Below are 25,049 nucleotides of genomic sequence, written 5' to 3'. Positions count from 1 at the left end.
GCTCCTTGTTCATCCAGTCAGCCCTCCTGGCATTTTTGCCCAACTTTCTGTTCACTGAGATGGAAATCTCTTGAGCTTGGAGGAGCGGATCCTTGAATGCTAACCAGCTTGGAGGGAAGAGGGGCCCAAAAAAGGCTTTATCCTACGGGACTCTTCCCAGCAGTTCTTGAAAAGGCCAAACCTGTTCTCCTGAAGTCCAGGGTTGTAAGCTTGCTTTTTACTCTCCTCCCTGCCCTCAGGACATTGAACTCCACCATCTCACGGTCACTGCAGCCAAGGCTGTGTTTGACCTTCACATCCTCAGTGAGCCCCTCCCTGCTTGGTGAGTAAGAGGTCCAGCAGAGCACTGTTGGCTCCTCTAATTGCTTGGAGGAGGACATTGTTGTCAAAGTACTGCAGGACCCTCCAGGATTGCTTATGTCCTTTTGTGTTGTCCTTCCAGCAGATACCCGGGTGGTGGAAGTCCCCCATGAAGACCACGGCCTGCGAACGTGAGGCTGCTTCTATCTGTCTATAAAGGGCCTCATCTGCTTGTTCTTCCTGTTCAGGTGGTTGTAGGAGACACCCACTATAATGTCACCTTTACCTGTCTTCTCTTTAATCCTAACCCAGAAGTTCTCAGCTGGCTCCTCATCCATCCCCAGGCAGAGCACCACACACTCCAGCTGCTCTCTCACATAAAGGGAATGGATTTTGGGGTTAATTACTATTTTCATATAGATTGTTTTTAGGTTGCTGTGGGGAAAATGGGACAGTCCCAGGACGCACATCGTAAGAGGTGACTATACAATACAGCTTCATAAAAATCAAATGTATTAATTCTGTGCCAAACATTTTTTTTTTTGTGACTCAATCCTTTTTCTTGTTTTCTTTTTTTTTTCCTGAGCTCTATGAATTATTCTTCACTAATCCCAGTGCAAGAATAATTTCAAGGTAGATAAATTACATGTTATTCAAATAATGGATTGATGATGCTCTTCTAGTCTTCTGAACTGTAAAGTATTTGAGAAATTTTAAAAATACATATGCAGAACATATTTTGATTTATTCTGGTCAGATACTTTTTTCATCAGCTGTTCCTATTTAAAGACTGTTTAACTACCATTACCAGTAGCGTCAAGTAATATTTTTATATATTTAAAAATTTTGCTTTTGTGTTCAGTTTGATATGTTTTTCATGTATTTTGTAAGCATTTGTGCAGCGAGCTTTTCTGACCTTTTTGTTTATCTTCTGTATCATGAATTTTTATTGGTTAGGGTTATTGTATGTGTTATTGCATACATGTAGGTGATCTTTGCTTGACTATAATGTTTAATTCTTTTAAAAATTTTCTTCTAATTAATATTCTTAATAGTCCTTTTAATAGTCTGTGAAAGGAAACCCGAGCAATAGTGCAGTTTTTCAATCATCTTCCCAATGGTATAAAAATATGAACTGAATAAGTTACTTAATTTACATGCACTTAGGGGAATTTTCTTATGAAATATTCCAGTGTTTTGTCTTGGCATGAAAAGCATTCCAGAAATGTAAAATTGAAGTGGAGAATAGTTTCTGGAGAGGGAAAGGACCATTGTTAGCTTAATGTTGTTTCCATAGGTCCCACAGGCAAATCTGTTTTGACTTGTTGAATGTTTTTGTGTAGAATTATAAAAGTAACTTATGTTTTAGCAATCAAAACTAAGAAACTGATGAGTTGTGTAGAAAGTGTGACTCAAATAGAGGCCTGTACACACAGGAATAGATGTCAGGAAAGCAAGTTGAAGAAGCTCAGTGGAAATCTAAAGTCTGTGCTTCCATGAAAACTCATTATTTGCATCTGCTATAAACTTTGCCAAGTAAATTCTGTTTAACAAAATCTTATAAAGAATCCTTTGAAAAGTACGAAGTTGCGGCTCTGAATGTACAAATTATATAAGAAACAAGAATTGCCCTACAATGAGTCATACTATGATTGACAATGATTGATTGCAGGCCTTTTTGCTGTATTACACATTTTTTTAACTCAAATCAGAATTTCTTGTTGATTTGTTAGCACAAATACATGAGATGTTTACATGAAAATATCTTATAGAATTCCATATGGCAAAATTAACTTGTTACTTTAGGAGATTCCTGGTAATAAAAAATGATGTATTGGCTATTTATTTAGTATTTTTATTTCATTTTTCCAGGTACCAAGTGGAAGATGAGTCCTCTCACTTGGATGAAATGCCACTAATGATGTCAGAAGAAGGCTTTGAAAATGATGAGAGTGATTACCATACTCTACCAAGAGCCAGAATTTCTCAGAGAAGAAGAGGCTTAGAATGGTTTATCTGTGGTGGCTGGAAGTTCCTTTGCACTAGGTTTGTTGCATACCAGTACTTTTTATTAAACTGTTAAATGAATTAAGTAAATAGTAACTGTGCATTGTGTGATATGTGCAGAGTACAGGAACACAATAATTTGCTTGTCATACACCTTCTGATTGCTTTGCCTGTATTTTCCCTACTAGGACGTTACAAGCCATTAACAAAAAAGTTCTGAGGAGCTGCTGCTGTGTACTTCTCCTGTCTGCTTTCCTGACTTGCAAGAAAAAGAGAGGCTTTTAAAAGAGATCTTGTACTAGTCTGAGGTCCATAATATGGCATATAAGCCTGGTCCTCAGTTCTACTCAAAACCACGTTGGTGTAGAGGGGTTAAAACTTTCTTTTACTTCTGAGGGCATTAGTGTGTTAAGTTGACGATACACAAATTTTATTGATGTGACTGAAAAGAAAAAGCAAATTCATTAATTAATGATCAGTTAACACTTCAACTTTAAGGGTTAAAAAATACATGGAACCTGTGGCCTTGGTGTGAATTACAGCTGGAATTAGCTCCTGTGATTTGTTTCTTATTTAGAAAATTTCTGTGCTAAACTCTGCTGTATGCAGTTGCCTTGGAAGAGTAACTTTCTAATGAATTGCTAGCACATTTCTAAATACAGAAATTGATATTAGGATGATTAAGAATCATGGGGTGTTTCAATCTTGAATGAAAAATCTGAGAATCAGTCAAGTGAAGTGAGTAGAGCGTTTTCAGTGAACTTGAATGATGAATGCTTTTTTGGGCAGATGATTTTAGAATTTATTTGGATGAAAGTCTTCACAGGTGGTTTTCATGGCACTTAATAAATTCCAAGAGGCCTGATACTCTTGTTTTACCTAAACAAAGCTGTATTTGTGCACCTTTAATAATTAATAATTTTGTTATACAGCTTTACTATTTGCAGAAAAAATATGATTTGTGTCTTTTTTTTTTTTCTATAATGATACAACAAAACCTCATGGATTATTAATTTTATTCTAGGGAATAATTGTTTGGAAAGTAGCAGGAAGTAAGGTAGAGGTTACAGAAGCAGCATTTCTATATGTAAATGATTTTTGGAAGCAATGTTTCTGTTACAGAACTACTATTGTAGATTTTAAAAAACATTTTTAAGTATTTAAGGAGGCTGTTAATCTTTTGGACATATCTTAAAATTGAGATACCTTTCAAACAATATACTTTAGGTGAGTTCAGCTCTTTAAGTATTAGTGAGTATTAGTTACTGTGATTACATTCCTGTAAGTTTCATGAAAACAAGTAGACCAGTAAAGACTGCACCCTGCATTTGGATAGAAGCGAGCAATTGCAAGATGAGTTTGTTGGAACTAATTAACACTCATAAGAGAATGTCACAAGAAAGTTTCGTTAATGCTGAAGGTCGCAAAATTTCATGTTCTTGCTTGCTTTTTAAAATTGATAGGGACATCTTGGCTTTAAGTGGAGCTCAAGCCTAGAAACTTTCGAACTTATTAATGAAAATACTTGAGCCATATTTGTAGATGGATTTTTGAGAATGAAAAGAGCAAGGAAATTGCATTATGGATTCATTATTTTGCTATGTCTTATACATATTTTACTGCTAATCTAGGTGTGTAAAAGAAAAGCCCTCACTAAGAAAGAGGCCTTAGAGTGGTATGACTTCTGCTTTGCTGATTTCCTCAACTGAATTTGGATACAATAAAAAATCAATTCAGTCTTGTATTTATACCTAGAGGCATTTTAATCCCATTAGTGTTTTCTATAACAGAACATCATAGCAGATAACTTCCATTTTTCACAGAAGAAATAAAATCTCTATTTAAAAAAAAAAAAAAAAAGATAACCCCCAGATCCTAGCAGAAGCTTGAAATTTCAGTAGGATATTAGCAGGCAGAGGATACTCCCACAAGAAAGGTGCAGACATCTGCTTGGATGAGATGGGGAAAATCAGCTGGAAAGAAGGTGAATCCCATGGTATCTTATCTACTGGTCCAGTCAGGCTGGACAAAAACCTCAGCTTGGGTGAGCACTTCTGAGTGAGTATGTAAATACCCATCACAGTGATAGGGAAGTTTCGTCTGGGCTGAGAGCACCATTGAGGCTTTGTTATTGATAAAAGTCAGGGATGTGCAGTCAGTGTTAATGTACTCTTTTTGGTGGTTTCTCATAATAAAACTTCATGATTTTTTTGCTGGGGCCCACAGAATACTAGAGTTTTTGAAATGCCTATTTGCAGTTCATAAAGTTGCCTAGGATTGTGCAGAAGATCATACAGGAAACCTGGAGGCAACTGCATTGTCATACATGCAGTTATTGCTTACACTGTAGTAGAATGAGTTACACTGTTTATGTGGTGTAAAGTATCAGTTTAGGAGACAATTGGGTGTTGGTGCCTTCACACTTGAAATGGAGAGGAGTATGCGAGAAAACAATTTTCCTGTGTGTTGATGGTGGATTATACATGCTATACAACAACTGAAACTTCTTTCCAGAAGGCAAACTGCATTCTTTTAAGTGTAGTGTGACATTAAATATAACATAGCAGTCTGAAACCTGTTCAGTTGAACAGAATTTAAAATTTCACCCTGTCTTATGGAAATTAATATCTCGTACCTGAGACTGGGTGAGGTTGAAATCTCAACTTCCACATCCAGAATTTCCTTTTGTGCTTTAAACTAAGTTGTAAATTTTTCAAAGCTGTGACAGAAAGATGAACACAATAAAAGACTAGGCATTTGTCTGGACTGAAGCTCAGGGGGCCCCGATTTCTCTTGGGTTCTCGGTGGAAGTCTTGTGTTTGTGTTCAAAATCATTTTACTTGTTGCAGACAAACAAACAAAACCCTCCATACCCACTAGGTTTTTCTTGTCTGTCTTGCATTGTTAGGATTAATCTCACTTTTGTGAGAGGAAGTTTTCCATCATTTACTTTGCAGCTCTAGAATTTTATATTCTATAGATTTTTGTTGCTACATCACAAACTGTTACTGTTTAGATGAAAAAGTTTCACCCTTTTGGCAGGAGTAAATATGGAAGGTTTGACAAAGTTCACTGTACATTAAAATTGATTTTGTAAAAATCCTTTATTCAGCTTTCAACTTCTGTTTAGACAATAGACTTGTTGATTGGAACTGAATGGCGTGTACTTTATTTGCAAATCTGCAGCTCTTTAAACAGTTTCTACATTTGCAAGAAAAAAATCATAATTAAATCAAATGTTGTCTTTGATTTTGAACAAACTGAAGACTTAATTCAATCAATGTAACTTTTAACTTCAGAAACTGCTTATTTCTTGCTTTCATAGCACAGTTAAAAGAAAACTTTGTGATATAGCAGCTGTTTTGTGGCTGTAATCATTTCCCCTTTAACTTACAAATTCTCTTCAAGCTTGTGAAATTATAATGCACATAGATCAATACTCTGGAGTTCTTTGGGCTGGATTGATTTCTTTCTCATGAGATTTACATTCCACTTGTTATCAAAAAACACTTTGTCCCTATGAAAATGGTGCCATTGAATGGCATTTCCATATGAAGTGAAGGGGATATCAAATGCTCGGATTAATTTGGGCTCTAAGATGGCCTGTACGCTTTCAATTAATCTGCAACGCATTTGTTATGCAGAAGCATGGGAAAATGCTGATCTTTTAAGAATGACATGACCACTGTGTTGCTTTTGGCCTGATTACTGAAGCTACCTGTTGAGTACAATAATTACAGTATGTTTTCTTTGCAGAACTAGTTTCTGCTACTTAAAACCTAATAAGGAAAAGCTGACCCTTGCAGACAATATAGAGCTTTTATATTATCTTTCCATTCTGATGAAAATGCTGTTTTGTGAAAGATACTGGCAGTTAAGCTTGTAGGATAAAAGTAATGAAAAGAGAAAATAAAAAAAGCCTTTATTATTAGAGCTGCAGAGTCAGTTGAGACTTTTACTTTAGCTTTTGACTTGGAGAGATATGCTCCATTTATGAAAAAGTTAAGGGTTCTTATTTAACAACTACTCCAGTTTTTTTAAATACGGCATCAGTTACTAATATGAAGAGTGTGGTTATTGTTCCTATGAATAAAAACACATTAGGAAGCAGGTTGGTAAAAAGTCATTTAATAGATATAACTTAAAGTTCTTTTATCAATTAGTTAATTTCTTCATATATCCAATCTGTTGTGTTGATATAGGCAACATGGCTTATAGCTAGCTTAAGAAAAAAAGCTTTCTGTGCATGTGTTGAATTTTCTAGGCAAGGGCATTTGAAGTAAATGCTTAAATCAATAAACAAGAATGTGATTTTTAATTGCTGAATCCATAGCATAAGGTGTGGCTTTACATTAAAGATTTCAGGAAAATCTGAAGTGTGTCTTGATCATGCTATATCTTACATTATGTTTTTAGGATATTTGAAGCTCGGAGAATGCTATTCTGATTTATCTCCTGATGTTTGCTTCACACAAATTGAGTGGGTACAAAAGCGCATGAAAGGGTCCATACCCTTGCACAAAAATAGTTTCTGTATTGGGGAATGTTAATTTCAGATTAAGTATGTGTTGGGTGTTGATAATCTGAGTTTCAAAAGTATCGGGTAGACTTCATTGTTCTTAAAAATCTGAATTAATGTAAATTGATTAGGATTTCTGAGGCCAGCGCATCCACCTCTTTTTCTTCCTGTGATATAACAGTGATTACTGCTGAGACTGTAATGGCAGAATCTAACTGATTTTTTCTTTTAAGGTAGTAAAACTCATCTGAACCATTATGATACTGATTTGGGCATAACCTGTAATATTTCCATCATCTGAGTTTTCTTGTGTCTGAGAACTTCAGTGTTGTTAGCTCTGTGTCAGTCAAATCCCTTTTATCAAAGGTATCACAGTTGTTTCCCAGTCAGACATCATTCTTGTGTCTGTACTTTTTGGCGTTTGCTAAACTAATGGTCATTATGGCATCTCTTTCAGTTTCTCTGTCGATCTGTAATGGAAAAAGTTTCAAGAAGGGGAAGCTCTGTGGCGAGGAAGGCAATATAATTCAGTTACTTTAGTCAAATGTTTAATTTTTGCAATAGAAAAGTCCTCAGTGTCTGAAGAAATTATTCTACAAAAGAGGCTGTGCCTAGTCAAATGTTTAGTCTGTTTACGGTTTAAATTCAAAAACTGATTTAAGCAATGCAGGATTCCAAAGGCTGTCAGGAAATTTCTGTCTGTGGGCTTGTAGACAGAAGCTGTCATGCTTGCTCGCTTTCCCTGGAAAAAATTATTTTCCTTGGAACTCATGTGCTACAGATCTGTCTCGACACTTCTTACTATACAGCTAAGCTGTTTCTTCCATTTGTATTGTCCTCACCACCCCCCTGCCCTGGAAACTAACATGTTTAAAGTGTTAATTCCTTGAGCAGTTTTATCAAGTGTAAATCCAAGCTAGCACTGAGTGGAATCGTTGCACCTTCTCCTGCAAGCACGTAGCCTGTGTCGCTTCAACTATTTTTACAGATTTACAGATTCAAGAATCAGGGGTGGATCTACCAGAAAATAGTCCCCCTTTTTATTCTGCGTTAGTTTACAGCTGGATCAATTTGTGGGTCTGGTTTACCCATGCAGTTGCATGAGTAGTTGTGTCAGCACAAGGGAAGGGGCAAGAACCCACACCTTTGTTATGGGAGGAGGGTGGTACTAGCTGTTTCAGCAGCAGCAGGATAGGTTCACAGCCATTAAACTGATTGTGGAACCATGACATAGAAAGACTGCTGTTCATTTTGCTTTAAAGAAAAATTTAAGTAATGATCAAGGTAACGTGATTTTTCGGACTTGTATGTTACTAAATAATAGGGCTGAATTTCAAATGTTGAACTAACACAGTTTTTACGATGGAATGATTCTTTGTTACTGTTTAAAAGTGATGGGAAAAAGTTGCTGAGTGGGCTTGTATTTGTAACAAAAATAAAAGGCATGTTTACATAGAATCAAACCAAATTGATGTCCATCCCACAGTGAAAGTTTCAGGGAGGAAATCTTAAGAATCCAGCATTTTAAATTGAAGTGTTTTAAATGTCAGCTTGTGAGTATTGGTGTAGTGGCATTTCCATAATGAAGTGAATGTTGCTTTGAATGATTTTACTATTGCATAACTTCTAGTTTTCTTTAAAAAGAGCCTGTAACTTTGAATTCCATTTGTTCTTTGGCAAAATTACTTTATAATAGGCTTGGGTTAATGTAGGCTACAGACAAGAACATTTTAAGTGGGACTGTGGCAATGTAAGCTAACAGCCTTTCTTCCCTGCATATTTGTGTGTACTGTGATTCTGTAATTGTGGAAAAACAGAATAGGAAAGGACCTTAAGAGGCTGTCCAGTCAATTCCTTGCCTGCACAGGATGAATTACACCTATTGCTTATGTCTGATCTAACCAGATCTTTGAGACCTGCAGTGGTAGCAATTCCAGCCTCCCTAAGTGTTTCTTTCCACCCTAGTTGTTAGAAGCATTTACTCAATGTCTGTCCCCCCCGCTTGCTTATTTGCCACAGTTGAAGTCCACCATTACTTAATCATGGTGGACCTAGAGAATAATTGTCCCTTTCCTCTTTGCAGCTGTTTCTTACATACTTGAAACGATATTAGGTCCACACTCAGCCTTCTGTGAACAACTCTGTCTCCTTCGGTGTATCTAGTAGACAAGCCTACCCTGCTTTCTAGACCTGTAATTGTTTTGTTGCTCTTGTGTGTGGTCTTTGTTTTCCCAGTAGGCCTGTTTTTTGAATACCAAATTTCAACATGGTATTGTAAGCCAAATGAGATCTGGCTAGCACTGGACTGTGAAAAAGGAATACATTCATGACTTGCTAGCAATATGCCTGTCCACACTGACCAGATGTGCTGGTTTTTTGTGCATGTGTATCATTCTTATGCAGTAACTGAGTCCTCTTCTGAGCTGCTGTCTGCTAACTCTTTTCCAATTCTGTGTTTGCGTAGTTGATTATTTCTGTGTAAGTGTACTATGTTGCGCTTTTGCCTGTTTAACTGTGTTCTATTTCTTCCAGGTAGTTTTTCCAATCTGTCAAGACCGATTTGAATTCTAATCTCCTTTTTGCATGTACTGCTGTCTCTTCTAGCTTTTTGTTGTCTGAAAAATGACATATTCAATAGTCAATTACCTAATAAGTTCTAGATAAAGCTTTGCAGAACTTCACTGAAATTATTTTGGTTTTATAACAAGCTACTCTGCAATTATGATTTTTCCAACTGTGTCAGTTCCAAGAATATGTTCCTTTACTTTCCTTAAGAGAAATATCTTGAGAGCTAAGTTTTATTAGAGACATAGAATCATAGAATAATTTGGGTTGGAAGGGATCTTTAAGGATCATCTAGTCCAACCTCCTCGGCCATGGGCAGGGACACCTTCCACTAGATCAGGGTGCTCAAAGCCCCAGGAGTCAAGAGAGGACATGTATTCTCAAGCAGTAGCGCATCTGGTTCTTTACGGAGGGAAATTAGTTCCATTTTAAAGGTTGCTCTGATATATCAGTGTTGGTTATGACTTTCTGTTTTCTTTCAGGTGTGTACAAATACATACAAGTAGATTGACTCTTCAGAAGTCATCCAGGGAAACAATGCTTAGGTGACTGGATCATAACTTTCCCCTCCTGTTCTCAGCAAAATCCTTTCTGTTGGTTTGAATACAATTTAGAAGAACTTCCTAGTGGTTACTTTTTTTTTTTCTGCATCAAAAATATTGTCAATACATTCAAAAACCTCACTAGAAAACATGTCACTTTACTTCATGTTCAACTTCACCTGCTGATGTAGCTGAAATCCACTGTGACCAGTTAGGTCCGCGCTTCGGCTGCAGTAGGTGCTCACGGAAGGCCTGTCTGCTCAGTGTTCTGGTTTCGGCTGGAATAGAGTTTATTTTCTTTCTAGTAGCTGGTATAGTGTTATGTCTTGGGTTCAGTATGAGAAGAATGTTGATAACACACTGATGTTTTCAGTTGTTGCTAAGTCATGTTTAGACCAAGTCAAGGATTTTTCAGCTTCTCCTGCCCAGCCAGCAAGAAGGCTGGAGGGGCACAAGAAGTTGGGAGGGGACACAGCCAGGGCAGCTGACCCAAACTGGCCAAAGGGGTATTCCATACCGTGTGACATCGAGCCCAGTATATAAACTGGGGGGAGTTGGCCTGGGGGGATGGCTGCTAGGGAACTAACTGGGCATCAGTTGGCGGGTGGTGAGCAATTGCATTGTGCATCACTTGTCTTCTATATTCTAATCCTTTTATTATTATTATTGTCATTTTATTATTGTTGTTATTATCATTATTACTGTTTTATTCCTTTCTGTCCTATTAAACTGTTATCTCAACCCACGAGTTTTACTTTTTTTTTTCCCCACAATTCTCTCTCCCATCCCGTGGGGTGGGGGGAATTGAGTGGCTGCGTGCTGCTTAGTTGCTGGCTGGGGTTAAACCATGACACTCCGTCTTCCCGATTCACTTGCCTAAAACAGTCTCCCAATGTGATTAAGGCACCTCCCCCCAGTATTAAAAAAATGCAGAGAAATTCTCCTTTAACATATGGGATTGTAAAACAAGTATATAGAGCGTATGGCAAACCCTCTTTTCTTTCCACGCTACTGGTTCTTTCCAAACCATCTGTACTCATCTGCGTTAATAATCTGCCCCTGTTGGCTAGTCCTAGCAAGTCTTAGGCTGATAATATTATGTGAGTTTGTTTGTTTCTTGTTTTACTGTTGTTAGTAAATAGTCTGCTGAGCCTCAGTGGCATCATTCTGTTTGCCAGCCTTTTGTTCCTCTTACAGTGTGATCTCCTTCCATCATTCCTGTGTCCTTGTCCAAATTCCAGTTGTTTAAAGGTGGCTGTGAGCTCTTCCTGTATATCTCATTGCTTATTGTTTAAACCTTCTTCAGTAGATTTGTAAGCTGGTTAGGCAAGGATGCTTCTCCTTTCTCCTGTGAAGTTCACCGTTGCAGATCGCTGTGTGATCTGCATTTACATTGTGGGGGTTTGGGGTTTTTTTGTTTGTTTGGTTTGGGTTTTTTTGAAAACATTTGACAGCGTGGCATTAGGTTTGCTTCCTTGCTATGCCTGCTATAGGCGGTCTTACGGAGGAAACTAAGATTTGCAAAATATGTGGAAATTGTATACAAAGCTGTTGAATTTTTTCTAATTTTATCTGACAGAAGCTTTATTTCCTCATGAGTTAATTATTTAATGGTGTGGGAATTTAGCCACTGCTAATGCAGACTTGTATTAACTAGAATTTTTTGAACCTGTGTCAGGGCAATGTGTAGTGAAACTTGTCATTATTTTATTAGGATTTCCTGTAAAGAATGTGCCAAGTGTTTATATATGTATGTATCTGAATGAGTTGAGTACTGTGTAATTGCCCTAAATATTACAAGTCAACATCATGCTTGCTTGTTTAGATGTGGCAAAAATTTTTAAGCCTGTTTTTCTTAGGTATTTGCCTTTAGGGTTCCACGTTTGGAAATAGTAATCACATACAGTAAACTTTTAAAGTAAACAACTGTTTTTCTTTTCAGTTGTTCTGATTGGCTCATAAACATTTGCCGAAGAAAGAAAGAGCTGAAGGCTCGCACAGTGTGGCTTGGGTGTCCTGAAAAGTGTGAAGAAAAATACCCCAAAAATGCCATAAAAAATCAAAAATACAACGTCTTTACCTTTATACCTGGGGTAAGGCTATTAACTGTTTTTTTTGGTGTTGGGCTGACTATATGTTCTGTAGTGGTTTCTGATGGTTCTGCAAAAAGATAATTTTATTTTCCCAGATTCTTCTTTTTCTTTTTATATTGATGTCTTCAATTAAAATTCACCATTGAGAGCAAGGCTGCTTTTTATCTAAATTGTTTTCTTTTCAAAGGGATATTTACTAAAGCAGCACAGTGTGTATGATTGAGTGGTTGGAATTCAGTGAAGCTTTAGAAATTTGAGATGGGTTTCCTTGCACTTTTCTATTCATCATCAGAAATTTGTAATCCTCTTTTTAAAACAGAAGCATTTCTACACAGTCAGTGTGAAAATACTGTGAAGCACTGACTTCACTTGAGAAATAAATAGTTGAAAATCACAATGTACTCCCATAGATATTTTCTCATACTCCCTGCCATTGAAAATATAATGAATAATGTATTCTGAAACGGGCAACTCATTAAAGGACAAAACCAACCCACCTCTTCAATTTATAGGACAACAAGTAAGGCCTAGTTTAGTAACTTAGTACTTTTCAGAAGTGTGTTTCTTATTGCAGTTTTAAAAATAGTGATGTCTTTTTGGTTTTGAATGCAATTCTTCAGACAATACTTTTATTGTGGAGTGGAAAGGGTTTTTGTCACTTTTTTTCTAAGAAGCCATATTGCGTCTTAATTTCAATTTTTTGCCTATAATATTCACAGTGTATATGAAGACAAAAGAGACATTACAGTTTTGTCTAGTTCATAGTTTTAAAAAAAATTGTTATAATGAAATATAGCAATAGAGAAGACAACTTTTGAAGCTTCAGTAGTTAAAACATAAAAATGTATGCTGCTGTGATATTACAAATTTTACTAATACACTTCTACTCATACTTCTACTAATACAGTCCAAGAGTCCTGTGTCCTGTTTCAAAAACTGAATGTCTTCTACATTTGAATATAGACATGCTTTGTCTTAAATTTTTTATTTAAGTGATCATGCTGGTTTATAAGAGTATTGATTCTATTCTTCTGGCCTCTTTGGTCCAATGACTGGCAGGTGCTTTCTAATACATTTCTTTATTAAAACAAAAAGAATTAATGGCTTTGTAATTAAGACTGATCTCCTGTCAAAGAAATAAAATGTCACTTATCACAGGCGGATAAAATATTCTCATCTCTATTGAACAAAGTAAATGTTTTCTTCCGAAGTTTAAATTATTAAATACACTGAAATTGGTTAAGCCACATATGCTTTCCTAAAGGTCACAAAATTCATTAAGCATATAGTAAACCATTGATTATTGTGACTAGAAATCTGCAGTGTAGATGACAAATCCTAAACTAGGTTCACATTTACTATAGGGATCAGCCATAGCTTGCAATTACCTGTTGAGAATGTTTGTTCTTTTTTTAGTCTTTTGAAAGTCTTGTTTTTTACAGTGTAGGCAGAATCAGATTTTTTTATTTTGGTGGTAGTATTTGGAAACTCAGTAGTAACTTCAGAATGAAGTGAGATCCCAAACGTAAAGCCCAATAGTTAGTGAAAATAAAATGTTTCTAAATTTTAATTTTAGACATAAATCAACACTTTTCATTTATTACAAATACTGTGTAGCTGGTTTTTTTATGCTGTTCCACTAAAAGTGATTTGTAGGGAAGATAGTTGTGTTGGTTCCAAATCCATAAATGTGACTAAGTCATAAATATTGACTCCAGTGTTTTACCCTGGTTGAAATTTTCAACATGTGAGGTTTTGTCTTCTGTTTAGAGTTGTATCTTTTTTTAACATTGCAGCTGGCAGTGGGTAATATTCAATGATTTCATATCAAAATACAAGCTTAAAATAATGTTTAGGTCAACAGAATTTTACTTACTGGCTAAAAGAGCTGTAACATTTCCAAAATATCATCTAATTTCCTAACATTTGTATACAATACTTTACTGCTTTTACCTTTACACCAGGTTGTTCAATTTCTGTTTATTATTTCATATACATCTTGGTATAGCTGCTTAGAAGTTTTGTGTAAATTTCCATAAAGACTGTCTTCTGTGATACCTCTCCTGAGCTTCAAAGCAGTAGTCTGGGGTTTTTGGAGGGGTTTTTTTGGTTTTTTTAAGTCGGTTTTATGTAACTGGAGACTTTTCAGTTTGCTTAACTAGACTGAAGTGTTTAGCCTTGTATTGAATGAACTGTCACTGGTATGCTGGGATTCAAAAGATTTGTAGGACGGTGCTTATTAACTCCCACCTTCACCTGCAAGATGGGTGCTCTTGCAGATCTGCACCTCCCCAAGTACTCGGTGGACTTTTCTTTGACTTGGTATATCAAGTCTTTGTAAACAGTTAAACATACCACTAGAAATGAGTATATGAACTTCATCAGTATTAACACAAGGTACAGGTTCAAGCTGAATTAGTTTCATTTTGGAAGAATGCTCTGACTTTCCCTGCAACTTCAAATTTGACTTTTTAGGCTTAGGCTTTACAGTTTTGTTGGTAAATAGTGGAATAGAATTCCATGCTATTGAAAAAAATCTTCTGACTTGACGCTGTTTGGGTAGCCTTTAGCTGAACAGTAATGTAGCACTCGTGCAAGAAAGTGGCAATTTTGAGGTACTGCTACTTCATTGTGCCTGCCAGAAAGACACTTTGAAACGAACTTCACTGAATATTTTTTCCTAGGGCATAGGCTTTTACATAATTGAGTAATAATGTTGGACTGATAACAGCAATAAATACCTGTCCAATAATGTTGATTTTCATGCAGAAGTCATTGTAATATTAACTGCATTGTACGACTAAAAGATGGAGACACTCTTTAAATCTGGCTTTTTGATCTATTTTGAATCTTTTAGCTTTGAAACAGTTGATTATCCATTTTCTCAAGTCTCAGTGTTCCAAGTTGAGTAGCCACTTCTGATCATCCTGCTGGAGGTGCCATGTTATCCTGGCCTACTAAAGAAAGATGTGAAGTCTTTGAAGATTCAAAACTCTATAAAATGCATAATGTTCTTAGCATTGTAATTATAACTAAAGCAATGTTGAGAACATGTGCTTGCTGAACTGGTGCTTTTAATTACCAAAGGAATGTCTGCATCTGTCGTTCCTTTGGAATATGGGACAATGTATTCTGTGATAAGGTGACTGTGTCTTCACTTGAAACTTGGACAATTATCTTGGAGTTTAGACCAAATCTTTGATTTATTAATAAACATATCTTATATACTAATACTTAATGCAAAATAATCTTTTGAGAAATCTAATGCTGAGCCTTTCTTCTAGATTACCTCAAAAGCCCATGTTGTTCTGTTACAAATTTTCTGTAGTTTAAACTTTCTGAAAACTTAAACTGTGGTTGCTTTTGTAAAAAGCTTGTCTTCCTATGGAAACTGAAGAATACTGCCTTATTCTGAGATTTCCACATGATAGCCATTTGGAAAGAGAGCAGTGTCGCTTAGCCTTACTCACTGGATCTTTTCTGTAGTGTTCATTTCATCTTCCTAAACAACATCTATTCTTGAACATTGAGTAGTTTCACTATTTTTAAGAACAGTGGGAAATGGTAATTTTGAAGGACTGCATCTGACTTGATGGTAGCCTTTGTCCCTTTGAGAACAAAAGGACTTCAGAAAGAAGGCAGAAGAGTTGTAGAGCTTGCAGCCCTGCAAGAGGAGACACTTCAGTGGCTGTGTTGAGGAGAGAGTGTGCTGAGGGACTGTGGTGAACAAAAGTAGCAAGGAGTTCATGTATACTGTTTCGGTATGTGCTGCTGACAGGGCTGAAGTCTTAGGGTATCTCACAGGGACGCAGAGCAGCATGGTATAGCCTACTCAGTTTTGTTACTCTCTAAAAGTTCAAGTGACAAAGACTAGAATAATATTTTTGTAAATGGTTTCTGTTCATTTGATGCTAATGTTTTTTTTTTTTTAATTGTTATTATTTAAGGCCAGGATAAGAAAATTTTTAAGACAAAAAGATGTCATGAGACAGATAAAATAGAATTTAAGTATTGGTACTTAAGGAAAAATTAAGATTTACTTTTAGTGCTGTATTTTTAGGAAGAAAAGGTTTAGCAGTTAAAAATGAAAACTTAATGTAAGCAATGAAAGCTCAGATACAAACTTACTTTGCTTTTTTTATTGATACTGTAACAAAAAATTTTCAAAAACTGTTTTAACTCATAAACAAAGGTAACTATTTTGGATATAAAATAATTGCAAGATGCTTCTACAAACATCTGAATTCTGTTTACTGTTAAAATTTTAGAGTAAATCTTTGTACAGTGATCTTGATTAATATTTGTAAAGATTTGAAGAGTTCGCATAGTCCAGTTTTCAAAATACCAAAATTGCTTTTTTGGAGTGAAGAGAGGCATTAACATCAAAGGATTTTTCTCAACAAAAATAGCAGTATAATATTAAAATAATTTATAGTGCATGTAGTTGTTGGTGATGGTGCATAGCGTATTGTGCTATATAGTGCTGTAATAGTGCCATATATAATAGTATGCCATATAATGGTTTTATATCAACTGTTATGAAAAAGTGAATTTTATGTACATTATGGGTACAAATTTTAAGGCATTTATCTATTTTGTGTTTTTCATTTTAGGTTTTATATGAACAGTTCAAGTTTTTCTTGAATCTCTATTTTCTCGTCGTGTCCTGCTCACAGTTTGTACCAGCATTGAAAATAGGCTACCTGTACACGTACTGGGCTCCTCTGGTAAACAGAAAAATACTATTAACTAGAAGTTTTGGTTTTTTAACTTCAGATGAAAAGTTCATGTATATGTACACTTCATAAACTTGCACCCGGTAAACTACAGTGATTAAAGTATGTAACAGAAGTAAAATGCTTTTTTAAAATTGCAGTATTTTACAGCAGATACTCCAGAAGCTGTTGTTCGATAGCCCTCCCCTCCACCTGCCTACCACACTCCTGCCCCTCATGCTGGACGTCGTTTTTGTTAACCAGCTAGTCTGAATGAGTAGTGCTCCTTTCTGGCTGCTGGTCACTTGAGAGGTTTTAACCAACCAACCAAAAAAACCCTTCCAGCTAGTAGAGAACCCTATTTGGTAACGTAGGTAATTTGTGTGTTAAATTTCTTTCAGTTTATTTTTGTTTGCTCACTATTTTGTTTTCAGGCTAGGTCAGAATTGAAAGCATAAATTTTTTGCATTCCTTCTGTATTGGATTTATCATGTCCTTTTTTCATAAAAATTGAGATAAAATATTTTAAGCCATGGATAAAGCAGGAGGAAAATGCGTCTTGAAAATAAGTCATTCATTAAGCATGCTTTTCCTAATTGATTGCCCTGGCAGTTGCACTTGCTTCCTTTCAATACGTCTTTTTATTATTGAGCCCTCTGCAGTATTTTCTTGGGAAACTGTTCAAACCAGTTGCTTCTGACTCAGGTTTCCTAAGGTTTGAAAATTGTATTCTCTTCAGAGGAGGCCCTTTTGGTAGTTTGCCAGCTATATTCCATGATTTGGAATTCTTTTCTTGTTTGTACCAGATCATTACCTTCTCTTTCATCTTCCTCCCAGCCCCTCCACCCCAGGTTTAAAAGCAAGACAGGAACAACAAACGCTTTATTTTCTAAATTTGTAAAAAAATGGTATTTTTCAGTAGTATTTATTCTCAGTGGTATTCAAGAGGAGCAGTGACATGCTGACTGCTTGAGTAAAGGTCGTTCTTAACAAGTCAATAGAGCAAATATTCTGGATTGATTTCATTGTTTTAATTGTTGCAACATGCGTCCTTTTAAGTATTGATAAATTGAGACAGTGTCCGGGAGGTTCTTCACACCTCTATTTCCAGACAACTTTTGGCTTCTGCTGCAACAAAAGCCACTTCCAAGACAGAAAGCTTGTTCAACAGTGGGATTTGAAATGGATATTTACAAAGGTCTTTGTCACTGACCCAGTAAGAAAAGACAGAAGTCAGCCTTGTCTGGGAGTTGGTCTCTTCACAGTGAAGTGCTGTGTACAGCTCTATAAATTAGTGGGGTAGTAAGGAAAAAAATCACTTAGTATCTCAGCCAATCTCATCCCTGCCCAAAGAAGGGAGAAAATACTGTATTTTGCAAACACTGCTAATCTGTTCTGTATAGACGTGTTTGTTTTATTCAAGGATATTTTGAATGATGTTTCCCAGTTTTCACATACAGCTTGAAAATACAACAATATCTCAGTGCTAGTGGTACCCTTTTTTGCTAAACTCACTTGTTTCTACTTGAATAGCTTTTCTACTAATGACTAACCTCCAGGTAAAAGAGATTAATTGGACGTTGAGTAAGGCTCAGTACGTATGGTGAAAATATAAAAAAACATTTAAGTCAGACCCATTGGGCTGTCTTTGTTGCTTAACAGATATGTTTGGTTTTCTTTGAAGAGCATGTAACTGCTGATAAATTTTCAGTAATAATCAGAGGAGTAGCTCTGGCTTGGCTTGTATTTTCTCTCAAGATTTTAAAGAAAAAGAAAAATTGTTTGGCCTGATACTTTTAAAACCAACTGAATAGAAGTTGACTATGTGCTAAAGGGTTTGGGGGGGGGTTGGTTTTGTTTGGGTTTTTTTGTTGTTTTCTACTTCAACAGTTTTTACAACAAACAGGCATAATACACTTAAATCAAGCACTGGAAAATATATGGAAAAGGTATTTGAAGGTGCTTCAGGAGTGCCTTTTTTATGCTGCTAAAATATCTGTACTGCCAAAGCTTGTGAAAATGCTGCTGCCAGGAAAGGGGACCCTACTGCTCATTCAGTTATGCTCTAGGAGTGAAAAGGAATGCGTTTTGCAAAGGCACTTTTTTGTTCTACATAGTTCTAATATAATTGTTGTAGCTAATGTAAACCTGAACAAACAAGAAGTGTTTAACTATAAGGTTGCAACAGAGTAAGCCTTGGAACTTGAAAACACCCTTTGCTATTGAAAGGGAGAATTTTAGTCAAAACTCCTTTAGGAAAACTCTACACCTTCACTCCTTTCTTATTGCTTGGAGATTAGGGGAAGGTTGGCAAACTGTTTGTCGCCTGCAAGAAAAGTCTAATGGCATAAATTTCCTTCTATAGAAGGAAAGTACTGGTGGGTGTCTGAAGCTAGATAGATAATCTAAAACCTTATCTGTTGGAGGATTTGTGAATATTTGAATTTTTTAGCCATCTTACAGTAATGATAAGATCCCTTTACTGTTGAAAATTTTATTTCCCTTTCACTGATGTAGAAGGACTGAGCACTTGAGTTTAAGAAGCCAGAAGACCATATCTGAGGAGGTTTAGAAAGGGAGAGAGGAGAAACTCTTACATGCTTATCCCTGAGCTGTTCTGTATTCTTTTTAGCTTACCATCTTTTTTGGCCAGAGACCACCTTAGGCGCATGTAGCACACTCTGCACTTCCAGCAGAAGCTACAGTGGCACTATCCTGTCAAAGTAGCAGCCAAAGCATTTTGATACTTAGTTTTTCAGAACAAACCCCCTTTTTCTTTGTCAATATTTGTGACATATTGGTAAATAACTACGTTTAAGATGGCAAAATTAATTAAACTAGCCATCCATTTACCTTTTCATTTCTGTCTGTGAGGAAAAAGGCAGTGAACTCAAAATTAGAATTGGAGACTTTTAAAATGTTTTTGGTAAAGCCCTAAAATTTGTGTAAGATAGGGAAATATGCTTATTGAACTATAAAGGCTGTCTTTAGCTCATCCAAAGCAGTTTAATTTTTTTAAATTTCAAATTATACCTAAATTACATATATTTGGAGATGTAGTTATTCTAATTATATTCATACAATGTACAAGTATGATTTTACTTTTTTTTCTTTTTTGGAATAAACCGAGATACTATTTTAACAGATTGAAGAAAACACTAAAATCCAAATGAGAAAAAATAAATATTCTAAGCACATGTTCTTACTCTGTATAGTGTTCCTACTTGTGTATTTCTATTCTAGCACTTTGAGAATTCTGAATTGCATAATTATATCTTTAACAGGGATTTGTTTTGACGGTCACAGTGGTACGGGAAGCCGTTGATGAATTTCGACGTTACAAGAGAGACAAGGAAATGAACTCACAGTTATATAGCAAGCTGACAGTACGAGGTTAGCAAAACCATTTGTATAAATCCTTAAAATATTTCATCTTTTTCTTATATCTACATTTACAGATTTTTCAGTTCAAAGAAATAGCTAATAGTCTTAAGCTGCACTATTCAGAATGAAACTAATACTGAATTAAAAGTGCATGATTTCCCTTAGATAAATACAACTTAAACTTGATCTGTTTACAAGTGTTGTAAAGCTTTTGTTGTTTTTAAAGGAAAGGTGTATGTGTATAATTGTATGTATTTTTGAAGCATTCTGCTGTTTAGGACTATTACTTCAAAGTGCAGTTCTCCTCTGAGCTTGATACCAAACAGTAACTCAGCAACAGTCAGCTATGTATCAAGTGTATATAGGAAATAAGGGATCAGTAACTAAGAAATACAATCTAATTAAAATTCACTAGAGCCTTTCAAACTTGGTGGATATATTTGTGCTTAAGAAAAGGAAGATGTATTGTGAATCAGCTTCAGTATCAAAAATACTGATTTCAATTTTTGCATTATGATTTAAAATCTATATGATTATGCAGTAGGAACAGGCTTTTTTCTTTCCAGAGATTAATAAAAGCAAAAATCACAGTTACATCTTTTTTTGGACTCAAACACCTTTGACAGTTTTTCACAAAGACTTTTAAGGAAATGAAGCACTTCAGCTGTAGAGTGACAATTAAATTTGGTAGGATATTGTAAATTTTAAACATGGGCATAAGAGGAGAAACTATGCACTCCTCTCCACTTTTATGTTCTTAGCACATTTTACTGTTTAGATTCGGAACAGTGCCATATAGAAAGGTTCCAGGAAATAATGAATAACCTATTATCAAGTTGAACTGTAATTAATAACCTTACAAAACAACATGACCTTGCTATTACACTCAGAAGTTATTTTGCTACAATATCCTGGGAAGTCTCTGTTAAGGATTTTCCTTGGCATAAAAGTTCTAGAAGTGGGAAGTTGTTCAGGAATGTGAGGTTGTGTCTCAAGCAGTTAGAGTATATGGCATACATTGTGCCAAGTGTAAATTCTGTTCACTAATTCCCACCATACATTTCATTGCACTTTTTAGTGAATCTTGGTGAATAACTTCTGAGAGTCAGTGGGAAGAGTAACCTCACCAGATACAGGAGTCTTAATTAGAAACTAAACTCTTGGAGTAGCTCTAGGTAATATTCTCTCCAGGAAAAAATGGATGAAAAGCTTATAATGTAACACAAGTATGTGCTGTCTTACCTGTTTTTTAAAGTAGTTGGAAGGTAAGTAAACAGGCAAGAGTCTCATTAGTGATGACCTAACCTAGCAGCTGAGAGGAATTTACACCGCTTCCTCGCAGTATGGAGACTTGTATTGTTTTCTGGAGTTTGCATATGGAAGAGAACAACTGTAGGGAATATTTGCCTATCATTCTTCCCTTCCTTGTCAGCCTGAAATAGCTTTATCAACATTTAGACATAACCACTATGGAAATCTGCAAATGGGATAGCTATCATTTAACACAAGTGGTTGCACTGCTGGCCTCCAGATCTTTATAGTCTTTAATAAAATCTGTAAAGAAGTGGACTCTTAATGGCTGTTCTTTCAAAGTTGTAATTTAACCTGGTAGTTGGTTTATTCATTTTTTGGATCTGTTATGGTAGGCCACTGAACACTCACCTTTGAAATAGGTAGTGCAATCCTACCCCATTCAGCAATAGTGTTAGTAATCTGAAATTCTTAATTCTGGAAGCACATGTATAGGTTATAGTTACCACTGTGATGTAAATGTCAAGACTGACATTTGCTGTTTTAAGAGCTAAGTTTGGTGTCTTTTGTGCTTCTTTTTTCACTTGTTTAGAGTTAATATTGGAGTTTCTGGTAAATTGCTAGGCATTTAAGCAGCATTTAAGTAGAAGTTTTGGAATCCTGATTTCTTCTTTCCCAGCTCATGAAATATTTCATGAGGTTATGTGTATTTGAGAAACTTTCCATTTTGTAGCTTCTTCCAGAAATAAGGAAGTTGTCAGATTAAAATCGGATTTGGTCATCTTGACACAGCTGTTTTCTAGATATGGAATAGAGATTTTTAAAATAGTATGCAATAGTATATAGGTAAAGCCAAGCAGCTATATCAGGAACTGACATGTAGAGAGCAGTGACTTGGTCAAAAGAAGTTTTAAAAATGCGTTTTTTTTAAAAAAGGTTATCAGCTTTTACCCACAAATGTGTATGTCTACTTTGACTTTCAGGTTTTGGTGTTAGCGCCATCATGAATTCATACTTGGTTTTTGTTCTGTTTTGTGGGGGTTTTAAGACCATGATATTCTATAGAAGTAAAGATTCAAGATCTCTGCTTACAATGAACTCTCAATCCCATGTTGACAGTGGTGTGATTGATGACCTAACAATGTTTTGAGTTGTGGCCAATTTTATGAATGAAAACATTATTGCAGTCCCCACTCAAAATTAAGGTGTACTAAAAATTGCCCCAAACACGTATATAAAATAATGAATAGATGACAAATTACACCTATCCTTAATATAGGGTTCTTTCATTCTGAAAGTGAAAGGTATCATTTTCAGGCAAAAAAATGGGACTTCCTGCTGTGATAAAATTAGATGAAGATTTTTACAGGTTATGAGAAGGATTTAGGTTTTTTTCTGTGCAAATTAATAAAGTCAAGTCCTACACTTCTGCAAACTTTTTCTAAATAACTTTTAATATAATCTACCTAATTTTAATATTGGCAGTACTCTTCAAGTGGAAGAATTCAGTTAGGCTTACTATACTAACCTACAGGCTAATGGTTTGGAGAAAGAAGGCTTTGTTACTTGCGAATGAACAAACTTGATACTGATCTAATTAAAAGCCTGAAAATCAATGCCACTCTTAAGAGTTGCTTTTCAGAGTGGAACTGCACTTTATACTGCTTTAGCATCTTTTTTTCTCCTAGTGATTTTATGACTTGTAGGTTTTACAGTCTTTTCTTTGAAATAGGTATTTTTTCCATCTCAAAGATGGAGAAACTGACATAGAGAGGTTAAGCAGGTTGCCTTTTCTCAAATTGGACAGTAGGAAAACTTAAAGTTAGCAAGGTTCAGGGTTACCCTTGGTGTAATTGTACCATTTATGGATGATGAGAATTGGATCGTTTCTAGTTAGTTGTTTTGCAAAATTGTTTGTATCCTATAGGGAAACAAATGTGTTTTGTAGCAAGAGAAGCTACTGGGATTTGAATTGTGATTAATTACTTGTATGAAGATAGTGTGTGTAGGCTGATTTGTAATTTAAAATCTTTTTATACAGTGTTGCAATAGACTAAAATCAGGAAGTCTTTGACTACCTAGCAGTGTTGACTTTCTGTGGAGTCATTCTTAGGCTCAGGGAGCCCTAAACAGGTAAAACATGTGAATGTTGTCTTATCACCTGCATGTTGCTAGTGTAAGAAGTACCAGCTTCTTGAAGCTGGTGGATTCACATTAGTGACTCTTGAAGACTTAGAATTTCTTTTTAGTAATTCAAGACATTGAATAAATATTTGTTCTAATCAGTAAGTCTTAGGGTGTTTTCATAATAATGAGCTCTTCTGATCAGGAAATCAAGTGAGAATGGGACATCTCTTTTAAGTGTTACTCAGTTGTACTTAGGCAGTAATGGCCAGCTTAATGTCTGTAGACTAATTCTAATCCATGAGGTATCCAGTGTTATGCGGCTTTTTATTTGTCATGTAACATGGCAAAGCTCAGTATTCAGTCATCCCTTGGTGAATTTGCTATGTGTAACTTTGCACTTGTCAAGAAGGTGAACCTGCTACACGTGAAGTTTGAATGGTTTCTACTTCTTCAACCATTGTGGCAAGTGATGAAACATGCCAATCAGTAAATGTATTGAATTTTTTTGTGAGCAAGTCAATTAAGCATACTCGTCTCTGTGTCTTTCATGTGAATCTTTTCCCTTGTATACTTTCCTAGATTATGGTATGGAATCTCTTAAGTTGTTCAGTGTATGATGCATTCTGCTGTCTTAACTTTTTTATTGAGATGTTTGTTGCAAAATGTACTTTCCTTTTTTGCATATCAAAGTCTGCAAATCCTTAATAGACAAGTTTTCAGTCAGCATGCAAGTTAAAGTTGGAGGGAGGAAGAATATCTGCCTGTAGAATTGAAATTATCCTGTTATTGAAGATCCTGTCAATTTAATTGCCTTTTTCTGCTTCAGAGCAGCTCACCCGCCTAACCTTTTGTAGAGCAGAAACTGCAATGGAAAAAATTTTAGACCTGTGCATGCAGGTTTAGGAGGACTTATGTTTTTCTTTCCTAAGGGACCGTTATACTTTTGGTGCAGCTTCTTGTCTCATGCGCTTAGGTATGACCAGTTAAGTGCCTATGAAAAAATGCTGCTATTCTGCAGAAGAATCACCTCAAGTTCATGAACAGGCTATTATCTCTTTCATTAAGCTGTCAAAAGCCAATTGGATAATAAAATAGTAAAGAAATTTTAACTCTTTTTCCTTTCTCATTCTTGAAGTTGGGGGTCCTGCCCTGACCCTTTCCTAGTTAGGTTTGCCCATGCAGTGTTACTGAAGTTTTGAAGAAAAAAGATCAAGAAGAAAATAACTGTAATAGTCAGAACTCAGAGTTGCAGAAGAGGCATGCACTTCATCTCAGGATGTTTAACATGATTTTTGGAAGTGTTGCAGGACTCTCTCTCGCTTTGCAACCTGCAAAGCAAAAGAAAAAATGAATGTGAGGAGAGATAAGATTAATGAAATAATTCCATCCAGGCTTCAAATGTGAAACTTATGTCTTTGCTGTATACTTAAAGGGTGCTTAAGAATGTAGTGAAGTTGAAAATATATGCCAAAACTGTGTGAAATTGAGAAAATATGAGTAACTGCTATACATAAGAAGAGAACAAAGTGTGAAATCTAGTATTTTT

General features: G+C 35.7%; 1 protein-coding gene across 2 annotated transcripts in view; it reads left to right on the top strand.

Annotated features, from left to right (window-relative positions):
• The window catches only part of ATP9B (ATPase phospholipid transporting 9B (putative)), a 172,807-nt gene that overhangs the window by 14,272 nt on the left and 133,486 nt on the right, over positions 1-25,049 (top strand). For both annotated transcript variants that reach the window (XM_052802752.1, XM_052802684.1), the window contains exons 2-5: positions 2,173-2,346; positions 11,876-12,026; positions 16,640-16,753; positions 20,026-20,134. In XM_052802752.1, coding sequence (XP_052658712.1) covers positions 2,173-2,346; positions 11,876-12,026; positions 16,640-16,753; positions 20,026-20,134 — 548 coding nt within the window. The remainder of the gene's footprint in view (positions 1-2,172; positions 2,347-11,875; positions 12,027-16,639; positions 16,754-20,025; positions 20,135-25,049) is intronic.

Source organism: Harpia harpyja, chromosome 1 (genome assembly GCF_026419915.1).
Source record: "Harpia harpyja isolate bHarHar1 chromosome 1, bHarHar1 primary haplotype, whole genome shotgun sequence".
NCBI classification, from domain to species: Eukaryota; Metazoa; Chordata; class Aves; order Accipitriformes; family Accipitridae; genus Harpia; species Harpia harpyja.
Note: the sequence above shows the minus strand (reverse complement) of the source record. Positions and strands in the feature narration are given on the sequence as shown.